This window comes from Metarhizium album, assembly GCF_000804445.1.
Source record: "Metarhizium album ARSEF 1941 chromosome Unknown scaffold_19, whole genome shotgun sequence".
NCBI classification, from domain to species: Eukaryota; Fungi; Ascomycota; class Sordariomycetes; order Hypocreales; family Clavicipitaceae; genus Metarhizium; species Metarhizium album.
In genome coordinates this window covers 317,198-331,919 of record NW_024467593.1, presented here as the reverse complement: position 1 = coordinate 331,919, position 14,722 = coordinate 317,198, and the positions used below count along the sequence as shown (strand labels likewise).

The 14,722-nt window shown below is 55.6% G+C and overlaps 5 protein-coding genes across 5 annotated transcripts; 3 read left to right on the top strand and 2 right to left on the bottom strand.

Annotated features, from left to right (window-relative positions):
- Positions 1-405: 405 nt before the first annotated feature.
- MAM_06282 (phosphotransferase family protein) lies at positions 406-1,935 on the top strand (the record flags this gene model as incomplete). The annotated part of the gene is made up of 2 exons (XM_040825080.1): positions 406-658; positions 710-1,935. The coding sequence occupies 2 exons, from the start codon at positions 406-408 to the stop codon at positions 1,933-1,935; spliced, it is 1,479 nt and encodes a 492-aa protein (XP_040676986.1).
- A 3,245-nt stretch (positions 1,936-5,180) lies between these two features.
- MAM_06281 (uncharacterized protein) lies at positions 5,181-6,990 on the top strand (the record flags this gene model as incomplete). The annotated part of the gene is made up of 2 exons (XM_040825079.1): positions 5,181-5,237; positions 5,344-6,990. 2 exons carry the CDS (start codon positions 5,181-5,183, stop codon positions 6,988-6,990), a joined length of 1,704 nt encoding a protein of 567 aa, XP_040676985.1.
- Positions 6,991-7,235: 245 nt separating this feature from the next.
- On the bottom strand, positions 7,236-8,345 carry MAM_06280 (aspartylglucosaminidase; the record flags this gene model as incomplete). Its single annotated transcript, XM_040825078.1, has 1 exon — positions 7,236-8,345. The coding sequence occupies one exon, from the start codon at positions 8,343-8,345 to the stop codon at positions 7,236-7,238; it is 1,110 nt and encodes a 369-aa protein (XP_040676984.1).
- A 959-nt stretch (positions 8,346-9,304) lies between these two features.
- On the top strand, positions 9,305-11,761 carry MAM_06279 (Glycoside hydrolase, family 31; the record flags this gene model as incomplete). Its single annotated transcript, XM_040825077.1, has 1 exon — positions 9,305-11,761. One exon carries the CDS (start codon positions 9,305-9,307, stop codon positions 11,759-11,761), a length of 2,457 nt encoding a protein of 818 aa, XP_040676983.1.
- A 609-nt stretch (positions 11,762-12,370) lies between these two features.
- MAM_06278 (extracelular serine carboxypeptidase) lies at positions 12,371-14,127 on the bottom strand (the record flags this gene model as incomplete). Its single annotated transcript, XM_040825076.1, has 2 exons — positions 12,371-12,812; positions 12,887-14,127. The coding sequence occupies 2 exons, from the start codon at positions 14,125-14,127 to the stop codon at positions 12,371-12,373; spliced, it is 1,683 nt and encodes a 560-aa protein (XP_040676982.1).
- Positions 14,128-14,722: the final 595 nt, after the last annotated feature.

Genomic DNA, 14,722 nt, shown 5'->3' with positions numbered 1-14,722 from the left:
GCCCCACTTATTTATGGCTCCTCCCAGTTGACCAATTGGACCACCGACACGTATTTTATTTCGCCCAGAGGGGGCTAGGGTAAATGCATACGTACTCTCGAGGTTTCGCCCAAGAATTGATAGCATCAAATAAGGACTCGCGTGAATCATATGTGCCTTCGTCGGGGAATACTGCCTGATCCATGTTTCATCAATATGATTGGCGCTGCAATGTGCAGTGGCTGCAGGAACATGTCAGGGCACAGGTTCTGTCCCAGCGCTGGAGAAGTGCTGACATAATTTGGGCACCCGGACGCCCATGGTTCAGTCGCGGGGATGAAGACGGTATCTCCAGGTGGTACATTTCTCATCGTTCTCACAGCTTTCTTTGAACTTCTTTGGCCAGCTTCTGCCAAGTTCTGCACAATGCAATCTAAACCGAGATTTCTTCTTATGGATAAAGATGACGTTGTTTGGCAGAAACTGGACGAAGAGACTGAGGAATGGGACAAGTTAACTCGCAGAGAGGAGACATACCGCGACATCGGCAACATCATTCTGAAATATCGAGAAGGCAAACCAGAAATGATGCACGCAGTGGTCAAGGGAGGATATAATGTTATTTACAGGCTCGAATATAGCGATGGCTCGTCAGTCATACTGAGGATTCCAATCAAAGGTAAATATGCCTGCAAATGCCTGTTAACTACCAGATTGCTAACAGGACCAGGCGTCGTTCCACTTCCTGACGAGAAAGTCCGCTACGAAGTAGCCACAATGAGATATGTTGCCGCCCATACCACCATCCCGGTTCCTCACGTATACCATTACGCAAGTGCGGCCGAAAACCCGACAGGCCTTGGCCCGTTTATCATCATGGACTATATTGAGCATCATCAGAACATGTCTAGGGTGCTTCTTGACCCAGAACGCAGAGCTGATGAGCGCCCTATTCTAAACCCTGCAATCAGCGAGGAATGTCTCGGGTATCTGTATGCTCAGATGGCTAATATCCTACTACAACTGGCCAACTTGAGATTTCCTCGGATTGGTTCGCTGGTTGAGGATGGCAACGACCCTATCTCTGTGAAGGGACGCCCTTTGATCGGAAATATGGGCGACATTGTCGTGCACACTAATGCGCCATTAAGCACGCTGCCATGTCAGACCTATGCCTCTGCAGACGAGTGGTACCACGCTCTTGCAGACATGCACATGGCCCAGTTCGCATTCCAATGTAACGATGCCGTGGAAGATGAGGATGATGCCCGTGATAAATACATCGCCCGCCAGCTATTCCGGAACCTGTGCATTCAACAGCGCCTGTGGCAAGACTCGGAAGAATTTGACGGAGACTTCCGATTGTACTCTGAGGATCTTCGTCCAGCGAATGTCCTCCTAGATAAGGACATGCGAGTCGTTGGCGTCATAGACTGGGAGTTCGCGTACGCGGCTCCCGCGCAGTTCAGCTTTGACCCTCCGTGGTGGTTGCTTCTGGAAGAACCCGAATATTGGACTGGTGGATATCGTGCATGGATGGATGCCTACGAATCCCGACTTCAGACCTTTCTACGTGCATTGGAGGCCGAGGAGGAGAAAACTGAGCGCGCGGCACTCATTGAACGGGTTAACAGCTTGCCACTAACTGATGAAGAGGTGGAACCGCCGCTGTCTCGGCGTATGCGTGATAGCTGGGAGAAGCAGACATGGATGCTCAACTACGCGGCCAGGAAAAGCTGGGCGTTCGATTTTATCTGGTGGAAATTCTTGGACGAGAAATACTTTGGGCCCAACGAGCATCAGGACCACTTAGCCCGGCTCAAGCTACTTTCTGCCTCGCAACAGAAGGTGATGGAACGATTCGTGGCCCGCAAGATAGAAGAAAGAACCAGACAAGATATTTTTGAGTGGGGTAATGAAGAATCCGCGAAATATCTGGCTGAATTGCTCATTTGATATGCCTCTGTATTCCAAAAACAAGTCTCCAATGTGTGGGCGATAAATAGCGCTGTTAATTGTTGTATACATCGTGGTTCGCCTCGTGTACCAGGGTCACTATCACATTGTTCATTATCCCATTCCGGAAGGGTATTTGGACTGAAATGCTCAACTCCTGGGATGGTAGCAACAAGCGCCGGCGTCGCAAAGCCCGTGAACCCGCAGGCGAAGGAAGCGACAGCGATGATGAGTCTATCCCAGCACGCAAACTTGGAAAAGCAAGATGGCACCACCACAGACAAAACCATCGAACACAAATGTGTGAACCACCAAACGTCTCAACAGGAAGGATGTGTTGATATTCTTTGGTCCTGTGTGTGCATAGATAGGTGGGCACTCGCAATTCTATTATCCTGCCAAAAGGGTGATTCCTTTTTAACTACACTTATACCAGTCTTCCCGATGCTGCTTTGCAGTGCAGAGGAAGGAACCTGCATCTCCACAAGGTACGAGCACCAATCAGATGCACCAGATTCGGGCGTAGGGTCAATACCGTCACTAACTCCAGGGACAGAGGGACTTGGAAACAGGGCGCTCCCTTCAACACCTGGACTCACATGGCCCAGATCTCCTAGTGAATGACAGTTGTACGCAATCACCTTCTTCTTTTTTTTTCCCGCGTTGAACGCCAAACCGCGTGTGAAGACGCGCGCGGCCGTACTTTCCTTGGCAACTATGGATGAGCACCTGCTGGACCGAGGCCGCCATCAAGAAGCAACTTGGCCAACCCCGCGGGATCCTGGTAGACTCTGGCTAACGGAGGATATTCCCTATCCCTGTCGCTGTTTGGCACTGCGTATGAAAAGGGCATTATATATAAAGGCCATCGGGCTTATTGGGAATTGCCCGGCTAAGTTGACTGTGTGTTACGCATAGGTTCCAGTCAAACTGCAACTGAAACGTAGCTACACCGTTTAATGTGATACGTTTCAGCAAAACATTATGTAGTGGCCACTCTCCAAACTCCGCCATGCCAACATTATTATCCTGAGAATCGGTAGTCGCGGTGTCAACAACTGGCGACTCGGGCATGCTTAGCGCTGGCGTCGATGCATGGGGCTCAACCCACATCGTACGTTACTATACTAAATATATAATTACTACTAATTATAAGGATATATATATAAAGTTAGTTAGTATTTCTTATAAGCTAAGTTGATTAAGCTAAGAATGTGACCGCATCACGTGATAAGCTCGGTGGACTAGCAGTAATGATCTAAGTTTTGGAACAGCGATAGAAACTAGTCGAGGTTGAGAATTGCGATTCGACAGTCGAGGCCGGTGCTGGCACCCAAGTCCAGCTCAAATGACGGTCGATATCAAACGCAACATCCATTCACAAACAATGCGTGCCTGCCTCCAGACCCGAGACAAGACTGCTTGGGCTGTGCGCTCTGGGTCTTGGCTCTAGGCCCGTGTCTTTGCATACAACGATTTTGGGCCTGTTGGTGAGGCACTGTTTAAGCCATGAGTGCCCTCGAGCTCGATAAGTCGCCAGCACCGGAGTGGTCCGAGGTTTTGCGGCGTGATGGCTGCATTTTGTTGATAAAGACGCCGACGTGCAGGCAGCATATGGGCGAGTCAGCCCGCACAATCACGGGACGAACGGCGCGGGGGGTGATTCCAACAGGCCTGAGTTGTAAAACTAGATGTTTGCAAAGTTTGAAGATTGAATGAAGGAGTGTGACGGACGCTCCTCTTTTCTGCGTCGGGAAGTGCGGGACGCCGGGACTTGGAAGGTGGAGCGTTCACGATGCTGGGCTGCTGGGAAGGCGCGATGTAAGAAAATATCCAGACTTTGGAGTCCGGGGTCAGGACTCACTCAGGTCGCGGCGTCCAGACCGGACCTGACTGCGTTTCTCGGGCCAGCTTCGCCCAAACGCTGAGTATTGATTTTTTTTTTTTAATTCGTTAATTCTTTTTTTTCTATTCTTTTTGCCCCCCCTGTTCCTTGTACTCCCGTGTCACGAAGCACGGCGACGACGTGGCGTAGCCAAGACATTGGATCAAGGATGGATCGTCAGGCGGTTGGGCAGCAGCTGCATCCACGCTGCATACCACGCAGGGCGTTTCGCAGATGCATCCATGCCATCCCTTTTCCCAACGTCCTTCAAGCCAGCATGCAGGCCTTGCCCGATATCTTGCGTCAGTCTCTGCCTTTGTGTGCCGAGTCCGAATACAGTTGCTGACTCGGGTTCTCGGAAAAGGTCACTGGAGGGGACATACGATGCACATAGGCATCGCGAACGCGAACGCGAGCCACCATTCGCCCGCGTCGAACAAACAATGGAAAGAAAGGCCCTTTGACGCGCTGGTCGGCCGCGTGGCGCCGATTTCTGCGGGTTCAAGCCGCCATTGAGAGACGGGATGCCCCGCGTTTCGCCAGTCAGGGGCCTGGCCATGGCCGGTCAAGCTGAGAACAGAGGCCTCCACAGATCCAAACTGGCGCCAAAGCTGGTGATGACGAGAGCGAAAGAGAAGGCCGGCAGAGAGCCAGCAACAACTGTATCGACCGGGTACGCAAGGCCGGACATGGACCCGAGCTGAGCTGGTACTTGGTGGTAATATCGGTCCAAGGCCCATCTTGGCCGAGCCGGCAGCCTTGACCAATATGATAGGACATAGCCCTCACCACTTGTCACGTCTTGAGTCTGCAGCAGCATGTGGGAGTGGGCGCTTCCCATGTTTCATGCAACAGCGCCTGACGAAAAGAACTAGCCGGGAGCCAATGGCATCAACATCGTAGAAGCCATGTGTGAACAGCAGGGCCACAGCATCAGTCGATCCACCTTGACATGTCTTCTTTGTTGGCTTTACAGCGTGTTGCCTCTCATGTATTAAATCCCCATTTCTATCCAAGGCCAAGTTCGAGGACCTCAACCCAGCACTTCGTTCCGCATCATCACACCAAAACTGCCGGCCTGCCTCTATCAGTTCCTGTGCCACGGTGCAGAGCGGTGGGTTCGCACTCCAACTCACTTCCCTGGTCGACGAGTCTCTTCACCGACAAGTTACAATTATCGAGGTGGGGTCAAGAGTCAAGACGGTCAGGACGGTCAGGACGGTCAGGACGACCAGCCTCTCCTACCGCCATTCTGGGGCCCTTGAAAACATCACTTTTATACGATTACCGTGTGCGGTATTTTGATGAGACGAGGAGACGAGACGGACGAACTGGTGCGCGATAACGCCCTTGCAGCAACATGCCTCTTGAGCAAACCATCACGATTGTCAACAACTCTGGCAAGATCATAAGCACTGTACGTCACCGATACAGCCAATGCACACACCTATGAAACATGGCACCATAACTCGGAATGCACATCAACTCCCATTAGGAGCCAGCTTTGATCTAACTCAACACAGGGAAAGCAATTATTCTCCATCTTCAAGGAAGCAAAAACATCTTATGATGAGAAAAAGGCAGAGATTAGGGGAGTGAAGCGATCTGAAACGTTCGACCAGCCTCAAATCCCCTACCAGTATGATGACTATCCAAGATCACGAGGACATAGGAGTCATAGCGGCCGTAGTATGTATGAGCCAGAGTACTACACGGAATATGACTATAACAAGAACCCCGGATCTTACGATGGTCGACTACATTCGTTCGACGTCTACAGCGAAGCAGGCTCCCGAAGAAGCCATCACACGCCCCGGCCGCACTCGAGATACTACCAGCGCAGCCCGAGGAATCGGCCAGCTTTAACCGAGGACAATCTGAAGGCTCTGAGCGAGATCTCTAGCACCACACCTAGCAAACCGCCCATGGCATACCGCAGTCCTTATGCGGAGACACTCCCCAAAGACATGGCGGTGTCAAGGATGGACCTCACCCAATATGATATGAACAGTGTTGCTGAAGATGAATGGAGACGGTCTGCTCTCCTCCGGCGAGCACCTGAATCACAAATCGCCAGACAGGACGAGCCCAAGGACAAGGAGATCGACATGAATCTTGCGTACGGAAATATCCCTCCAGACTTGGAATTTAGAGTCGATCTGGATCCTTCGCAACAGACCGAAGAGCAAAAGGCCAACCAGCTGATTCGTAAGGTTGAGGGCCTTTTGGACGAAGCACACTGCTTACAGCACTCTGCAACATCCACCATCAAGCATCTTCAGCAAAAGCCCGACGCAGCCGCAGCAGTGGCCCTCACTCTTGCGGAGTTATCCTCTGTAGTAGGGAAGATGTCCCCTGCTCTTCTCGGCTTCCTTAAAGGCGGCTCTCCCGCTGTATTCGCTCTGCTTGCATCGCCTCAATTCCTCATTGGCACTGGCATTGCTGTCGGTCTGACTGTGGTTATGTTTGGCGGGTGGAAGATTGTCCAGAGAGTGAAGGAATCACAAGTCCCCCGGGAGGCTATCGCATATGGCAACGCCTCGATGGATCAGCCTGCGCCGCTGCGGACACAGAGTGACTACAATGCCAGCTTTGATGAGGCGCTCATCGTTGATGAGGAGCTGAGCACTATCGAATCCTGGAGGCGAGGCATCATGCCGTTTGGCGCCGATAACGAAAGTGCCGACATCGAGCTTATCACCCCCGAGGCAGAGCGTGCCCAGAGAGAAAAATACAAGGATGACTTTGACCATGGCTCATTCAGAAGCGCTCGTACAGAGCGAAGTACCAAGACGGTAAAAACGACCAAGACTTCGAAGACAGCCAAGACGACAAAGCCGACCAGATCGCAGAAGACATCGAGCAAGGACAAGGACAAGGACAAGGACAAGGACAAAGAGAGAGAAGTGCCCGAGCGCCGAAGCAGCAGAAATGCTACTGTGGAGAGCATCAGTGGCGACTCTGAGTCGGGAAGGCATAGGTCCAGCAGGAAGCACAAAGAAAAAGAACGTCCAAGGGAAAGGGGTGTCAAAATGATCGAGGACGGGCGAAGCAACAGCATGGATCTCGTATACCGACCAAAGGCACAGCGACAGGGCGACAACATGCTGAAGGCGCTCTTCAAGAACAAGGACAAGCACGACAAGAAAGCTCAGTTTGTGGTAGCTTAAGCGTGGCCATTGTATTACCAGGGGATAGAAGCTCGAGGGGTGACGTTGCGTTATATGATTCAATTCACTGTTGGGGGAATTTATCCAAGACGTTGCGACAACAGTCGACTGTAACGAATCATTCAACGGAGGAGGAGACGTGGCGTTTGGAAAGCACCTGATATTTAAATAGTTTGTAACATGAAACATCTTTCAACTGTGCTCTGATTTTACGCCCGCTCCACGTGGCATCATCATGATGACAACTACAACTCTGAATACAAGTCATTACTCCCATTGATGGGGTCGACCACGACGACCTGCGTCTTCTCCATGCCTAGACGGCGGAACGAATATGTAAATCGCCAGCCACTCGCCGCCGCGGCGTGCTCGCCCTTGTTGTTCATGACGACGATGCCGGCTTGAATGCGAGGGAACCGATCCAGCATCCGCCTCACCGCATCCTCGGCAGCCGCGGCCGGCGACATGCCCTGTCGCATGCTCTCCACGGCCTGGTAGCACGGCAAAAGCCGCATCATGAGATCCCCATCGCCCGTGGCACCGCACCCTCCGACGCGACTGTCGACGTAGGCGCCGCTGCCGGCAACGGGACCGTCGCCGACTCTGCCGGGGATCTTGTGCGCCTTGCCGTTCGTCGTGGTGCCCGCGGCCATGCTGCCGTCCTCGCCGAGAGCAACGAGCGAAATGGTGTCGTGGCCTGGTCCTCGTCGCCCGACGACGCCCGCTCTTCCCTCCTCCTCCTCCTCCTCCTCCTCCCCCTCCTCCTCCCCCTCCTCTGGCGCCGCGTCCGAGACGCGATTCCCCGACGGCGAGTAGGGGCCGCACGACCTCCTCGGGCCGGGAAGCACGCCCACCCTCGAGTTGGGCTGGCAGTGGTTCCGCTTCCACGCCTCACACGCGCCGCGCGAGCCGTCTGTCGCCAGATCCTCCTCGCGGAACCCGTGCTGCGTGGCGAACTGGGTGGCGAGCTCCCCGACGAGCATCGTGTGCTCCGTGTACCGGAGGACGTGTCCCGCCACGGCGATTGCGTCCCTGACTCGGCGCAGGGCCCCTACGGCGCCGACGTTGAGGGTGTCGCCGTCCATGATCATGGCGTCGAGGGTCGTCTCGCAGTCCTCGGCGGGTGAGCCGCCGTAGCCCACGGTGCCGTCGCACTGGTTGGCCTCGCAGGCCGCGCCGCCGATTTGCACGGCGTCAACGACGGACCGGGCGTTGGTGAGGGCGTGGAATGCGGCGTCGGCGGCGACGGTGAAGGGGCCGCCCCAGGTGTGGATGACGATGGGGGGCGCGGTACCTGTCGCGACGAGGGAGGGGACGAGAAAGGAGAGGAGGAAGAAGGAAAAGGTGGTGAGCATGGCGCGTTGCCTTGTTGCGGACGCAGCGCCAGGTACGATGCCTGCTTATGCGGTGTTTGCGGTTTGCGGGAGCGAAGTTGGCGTTGATTGAGACTGGTGAGCGTCGGTCGGGAGAGGAGCAGATGGAGGGCAGAGGACGAAACATGAACGTGTGCACATGGCAGTCAAGATGAATGACAAGGGAATCACGATTCAGAAATTCTGGTAAAATACTGTACAGGTGTAGAACACGGCTTACGACGCTGTCATGGCGGAACGGAAGCATGCTTCTGTGTTGTTTCGTGTGCTTATTCCAAACAGCTTTTTTGAAGGCACTCGATTTTTTTTCGTCTTGCTGAGCAAGCTCCTCCTTTCTCCTCCGTTCTTCTGGTAACTATGCTTCGAGGGCGTCTGCACTGGGACTTTTCGTGGTGGTTCGGAACAAACGAGCTGGCTGCGATGCGTGGCTGGCGCTGCGTGACCCTAACCCTAACCAGGTCTCTCTGCCTCGGTTGGCGGCTACCAACTTTTCCTTGTCAAGATACTCGGTAACTACTCCGTACATTGCTCTCATTTGCGAGCCACAACCATGGCCGCGAACGAAATCTCGCCATTGTTGCCTCGCAATCTGCACGTCGCGTCTTCACTGCTCCTGCTCCCCACGTGCGCGCCTCTCCCGTCTTCGTCTTCGTGTCTCGGCAAACTTGGGTGCCAACTTTTTGTCTGCGGGGGAGCCGCAGCCGGACGGACAACTCGTTCTTCTTCGAGACATAAACCCACGTCGCCTGAGACAAGACGGCGAGGCTGCGTCCGATCACGGTCTGAGGGGCTGGCCGAGGGACCGGAGCTTGCTTTGTGCAACCATTCGCTTAATCGTGTCCCCAAGAGCTCGCCGAAAAGAAAATCACCGTTAGCACAGGCACCGTCGTACTCGGCATCGCGCGCAGAATCGTTTCGGCTCTACGCCCCGATGAGTCGCCATGGTCCGCATGCAGGTCCGAGCCGATACGAGACCGCTTGCTCAATCCACGCCGTATGTTGGAGGCAGGAAGGGCGACAACTACCGCTTCACAGTCCTCGCAGACGGCGTGCTGAGATATGAATGGGCGCCCGATGGCAAGTTTGAAGACCGCCCGTCGGCGTTTGCTGTTCACAGAGAACCTCAGGGCCTGCTCTACTACAGAGTACGAGAGTCGGCCAGTCGGCTCGAAGTCATCACCTCTCGCTTCCACATGACGTACAACAAGCAGGAATTCACGCCTTATGGCTTCTTCGCCGTCGTCCCTGGATACGCGGCTCACACCTGGCGCTATGGGGAACCAGGCCAGAATCTCGGAGGAACGTGCAGGACCCTCGATGGTGCGGACGGCCGCATTGCTGTCGGCCCTGGGGTTGCGTCCCGTGACGGGTTCGCCAGCATCGACGATTCTCGCTCGATGCTCTTCACCGAGGCTGGCTTCGTGGCTCCGCGGCAAGCCGGAAGGGACCGTGTGGACGGCTACCTCTTCTGTTACGGCCGCGACTATCGTGAAGCCGTGAGGGCTCTTTACAGAATATCTGGCCCGCAACCCGTCCTGCCACGATGGACGCTGGGGAACTGGTGGAGCAGATACTACGAGTACACTGCCGAGTCGTACTTGGAACTCGTGGACATGTTCAAGAGGATTCGCGTTCCACTCGCGGTCGGCGTAATCGACATGGACTGGCACATTGTCAAAGGCCCTGAGGTTGCTGCCGCCGGCGCAACGGGATGGACCGGATATACCTGGAACAGGAATCTGTTTCCGGATCCAAAGGCCTTTATCCAGGCCCTTCACGACCGGAAACTCAGGACAGCACTCAACGAGCATCCGGCCGAGGGCATCGCCAACTACGAAGACATGTACGCGTCCGTGGCCCAGGCCCTCAACTTCGACACCTCGAACAAGGAGACAATTCCGTTTGATTGCGCGGACCCCAGATTCCTCAAGGCTTATTTTGACATTCTCATCAAGCATCTGGAAGACGACGGCCCTGACTTCTGGTGGATCGATTGGCAGCAGGGTCCGTATTCTCGATTGCGAGACCTCGATCCGGTGTGGCTCCTGAATCACTTCCACTTCCTGCACAACCAGCGACTCCAGGCGGAGAGAGAGCCAAGCGAGCGCCCCATCATACTCTCGAGGTACGCAGGTCCCGGAAGCCAGAGATACCCGATTGGCTTCTCGGGAGACACCATCGTGTCATGGGACTCGCTGGCCTTCCAGCCCGAGTTCACAGCAACGGCGAGCAACATCGGCTACGGCTGGTGGAGCCACGACATTGGCGGCCACATGGCCGGCGTTCGGGACGACGACCTCACGTCGCGCTGGGTGCAGCTTGGCGTCTTCTCCCCCATCATGAGACTGCATTCCACCAAGACGCGGTGGGTGTGCAAGGAGCCGTGGAAGCTGCCCGCCGGCTCCGGACAAGGTCCTCGGGAAGTCGTCACCAAGCTCATGCGTCTGCGGCACCGGCTGGTTCCTTACCTGCACACCATGAATGCTCGCGCCGCCGAGGAGGGCTGTCCGCTGGTTCAGCCCATGTACTGGGAGTACCCGGACAGGGAGGAGGCATACAGAGTGCCCAACCAGTACTACTTTGGCACGGAAATGATGGTTGCGCCCATCACGACGCCGCAGAACGCGGCCACAAAGACTGGCAAGGTTGAGGCGTGGCTGCCGCCGGGCCGACACATCGACTTCTTCACGGGCGTCGTCTACGACGGCGACAGGTCCCTGTGGCTGAATCGCACTCTGGACAACATACCCGTCTTGCTGAAAGAGGGTGCAATCGTGCCCCTCGACGCGAGCCTAGAGCCCGAGAATGGCTGCGGCAACCCCGCCGGCTTCGAGGTTGTGGTCGTGGTCGGAGCTGACGGCCGTTTCGAGCTCTTGGAAGAGGACGACGACGAGCACGCCGAGGCCAGGTCCGACGAGCCGATCTCTTGGCGCAGGACGCCCATCTCCTTCACCCAGTCAACGGGGACAATAACAATTCATCCCTCCGGGGAGGGCAGGGCCCCGAGACCTCGGGACTGGAGCATCCGGCTGCTGGGGTATACGCCCGCCCAGTCCCCAGACGTCCTCGTGAACCAGGCGCCCGTCAGGGCGGACATGTCGCGGGCGGACGGGGCGTCAGGACTGCTGATCCGAGTGGGCGAGGTTCCTCCCGGCGGGAGCGCCATTGTCAAGTTCGGCCCCGAGGTTCGCCTGTCGACCAACGACCCTCTGGCGCTGGCGGACCCCGTCGTGTTTGCCGCCCAGATTCCGTACGAGACCAAGAAGGCAGTGGATCGCATTTTGGGACGCGAGGGCGTGACCGCCGCGGTGCGTGCCTCCGAGGTGGACGCGACCGACATGGACCCCGACTTGCGACTCGTGTTGAAGGAATACCTGTTGGCTGACGGTCGGGTGTGACGGAGATTGAAGGCCACTTGCTTCGGCCGTGTCGTGGTCGCAGCTAGGCACCTTGTCTCGATGGGTTTCGGAGATTTGCGCTCGGCGAATTGCTGCGAGATGCTAATGGGCATGTATAATGACATCTCGGCTGGTTCAACAACAGAATGAAGCAATGCAGTGAATTGCAACATGCTTTGAAAGATCTGTCTGGTATGTAGGACGATCAGAGTTCACATCTCTCCGGATGTAACGTCGTCGTCACTTGTGCTTGTAGTTGCGCCCTTGACGACGCACTTAAACGTTCCCCAGGAGGGTGAGACGAAACTTTGACACAACTCAACTGCGACGACGGATCGCTTGCGGGGCCAGGAACAAGTTGTCAAAATGACGGATTTCTACTAATCTATGTGCCCCGTGTGGCATCTCCCCAAACAAAGGAAAAGGAAAGATGGGCAATTCCCCTCGTCAGCCAAGGGCTTGCCCGAGATGCGCCAAACGGGAGCCGTCCGTCTCGTCTCGGCCCTGGTTTGCGTGCAAGCCGTCACCAGACACCAGCTGACGCTACGCAGAATCAACTGCTACGACGGCAGCGGTGTTGCCGTGTTGACAGCAGACGTGGCGACCGCGCTAGATAGGACCGTGTTTCCTGAACTCCTTCAACCATTTCTTCACAATCTCCAGCTCCTTTCCCTGCATGTTAGCGACTTGCTGCGGCGCCTGCGACATATCGCCTTCCCAAAACTGCTTGTCTCCCTGTCCGTTCTCGTCCCATTGGTGCACGCCCCAGTCCATGAGCTCGTAGGGCTCCGTCCAAGTCGAACTGCGGTCAGGCAAGCCGTCCGCGTGGACGCCAGCGCATCGCCACGGGTCCTGCTTGCCGTCGATAAAAGCGACCCGGGGATAGCTGAAGTTGAAGCCGCCGTGCTTGTTGATTGTTTCAACCTGGGGGCGGGACTTGATGCCGAAAACGGCCTCGCATGTCAACGATGCCGACTTGGCCGTTAAGGCTCGGGGTATCATGGCAAGACGATCGTGGGGCGTCGAAGCACCGTTGATGAAGAATCCCCATCTGTTCGCATGACCAGGTTAGCGATTTGGCCTGCGGCCTGTGGCACCATTTGCGAGGAGCGAGGATGGACTCACTCTGTGCACATTTGATACAACCAGCTGCGTTCCCAAGAATTCTTGCTGATTTCCGTCGTGCCCTTTTGGCACTGGGTCGACAGGCATTGTTGAAGCGGCGTTTTGCATCTTTTTGGGTCCTGGTGGGAGCCGTCTGTAACGGCTTTGCAGGCTGCCTTGTCTTTGTTGACCCTGTCTTTGATGTACCCGATGTAGTTGAGCATGCGCATTGTCAGCTGCCTGCTGTTGCCGCCTTGGACAAGGCCGGGCGCCTCGACGTATCGTCTGACGCGATCTATGAGATACTCTGTGCTCTTGAAGAGAAGCCAATTCGAGGTAACGACCGCGCAAAACGTGCCAAAGCTCGTGTCGTCCAGCTCCGGGTCCCAGTTTGTGTCCTGGGCCGAGGGCAGCTGGTCCGCGAGGTAGCCGGCGAATTGGTCGCGTCGCAAGTCCCGCAGCCCGAAGATTGCCTTGAACTCGGCCTCTTCGTGCTGGAGGGCATGATCGACAATGGCAGTCAGATGCTGGATGGTGGGCGAGCACTCCCCAGGGGCAAACCAGCGTGTTGCTTCGTGATACTGCCAAAAGTCATCAATGGCAGCAGTTACGCCGGACGAAGAAATGGCGCCCCAGAAGACATCAGGGTAGGTCTTTCGAGCGATGGCCACGAGTCCCCCCGCATAGGAGCCGCCATAGAGAATATGAGGGCTTTCAGGGGAAGCCAGGCTCAGTTTGTCGTGTCCCGGAATCTTGAGGTTTTTCGAAAAGAAGGCCACATCGGCGGCTGCCTGTTCTGTTGTCAAGAATCGGTAGCTCTCGGTGGTAGCATTCTCTGTTGGCCAGCTTCCTCCGTAGTATCGATGTTCCAGGACAATGCCAACAGCGCCCGTGATCTGGGTGATGTTGAAGCCGATGCCCTTTTCAAGAAAGGGCAAGCGGCCTTCCCCGCTGAATTCTCCCGAATGTATGATGAAGACTGGGCCGCCTTTCCTGTAGTGAGAAACGTCGGCCCAGTAGCGAAGGTTGAAGTGGTCCTTGGAATGCGGTTCGTATTTGGTTTCATTGGGGAAGTGGTCAATTGGCACCGACATGCTGTAGGCCTTGATTGCGCTTCCAGTATTCACCGCCGCAGGTTCCTCGGTTTTCTCTATACCTCGAACCGCTCCGGTGCTTCTTGCAAAGCGTGGGATACCAGCATATAGAGCAGCCACCTGGCTGGCTCCAAAACCGAGCGCGACGCAGAGGTTGCGAACCTTCATGTTGGTGTACGGGGTCTTGTTTGTCCAGCAGATAGGACTCTCGACCAGGGTAGAATTGCAAAGATGAAGACTTGCGTATCGGAACGAGGACAATGCCACTCTCCCTTTGCCCTTTTTATGTGAAGGTCGATCACGCAAACCAAGAAAATTAGCCTTCGGAACAGCCAGACCCTACTTTAATGTCAAACAAGTCTAGCCAAGCCATAGCCTCGACTTGCGGCAGCCCGGCCCGTGCCGTTGAGAGATGCGTCAAGTACGGTCGCCACCCAGTGAGCCCTGTTTTGAACGAGGCTTGTCGAAATGAGTGCCTCATTTTCATCCCTAAGGGGGGAGTCACCAATGCCCCTCCGCTGCGGTGACATGGTTCCATCACTACTCCAGGTGCATTGAGGTGGCTGGCAAGGTTGTGTTGCCGACAGTTCTCTTCGTGTAAGTCCGGTGGGCGGCAGTGCCGTCCGGCCTGCGCTGAGAAATGTTGACTCTGTCGTGGTCTCACCCTTACGTACTTTGGGGGTGCCACGACGACAATTAAACCAGCGACCAGCAAATCGGGACGGGCCAGACATGGTGGTGTTGCGTCCGGGGGACACGATGA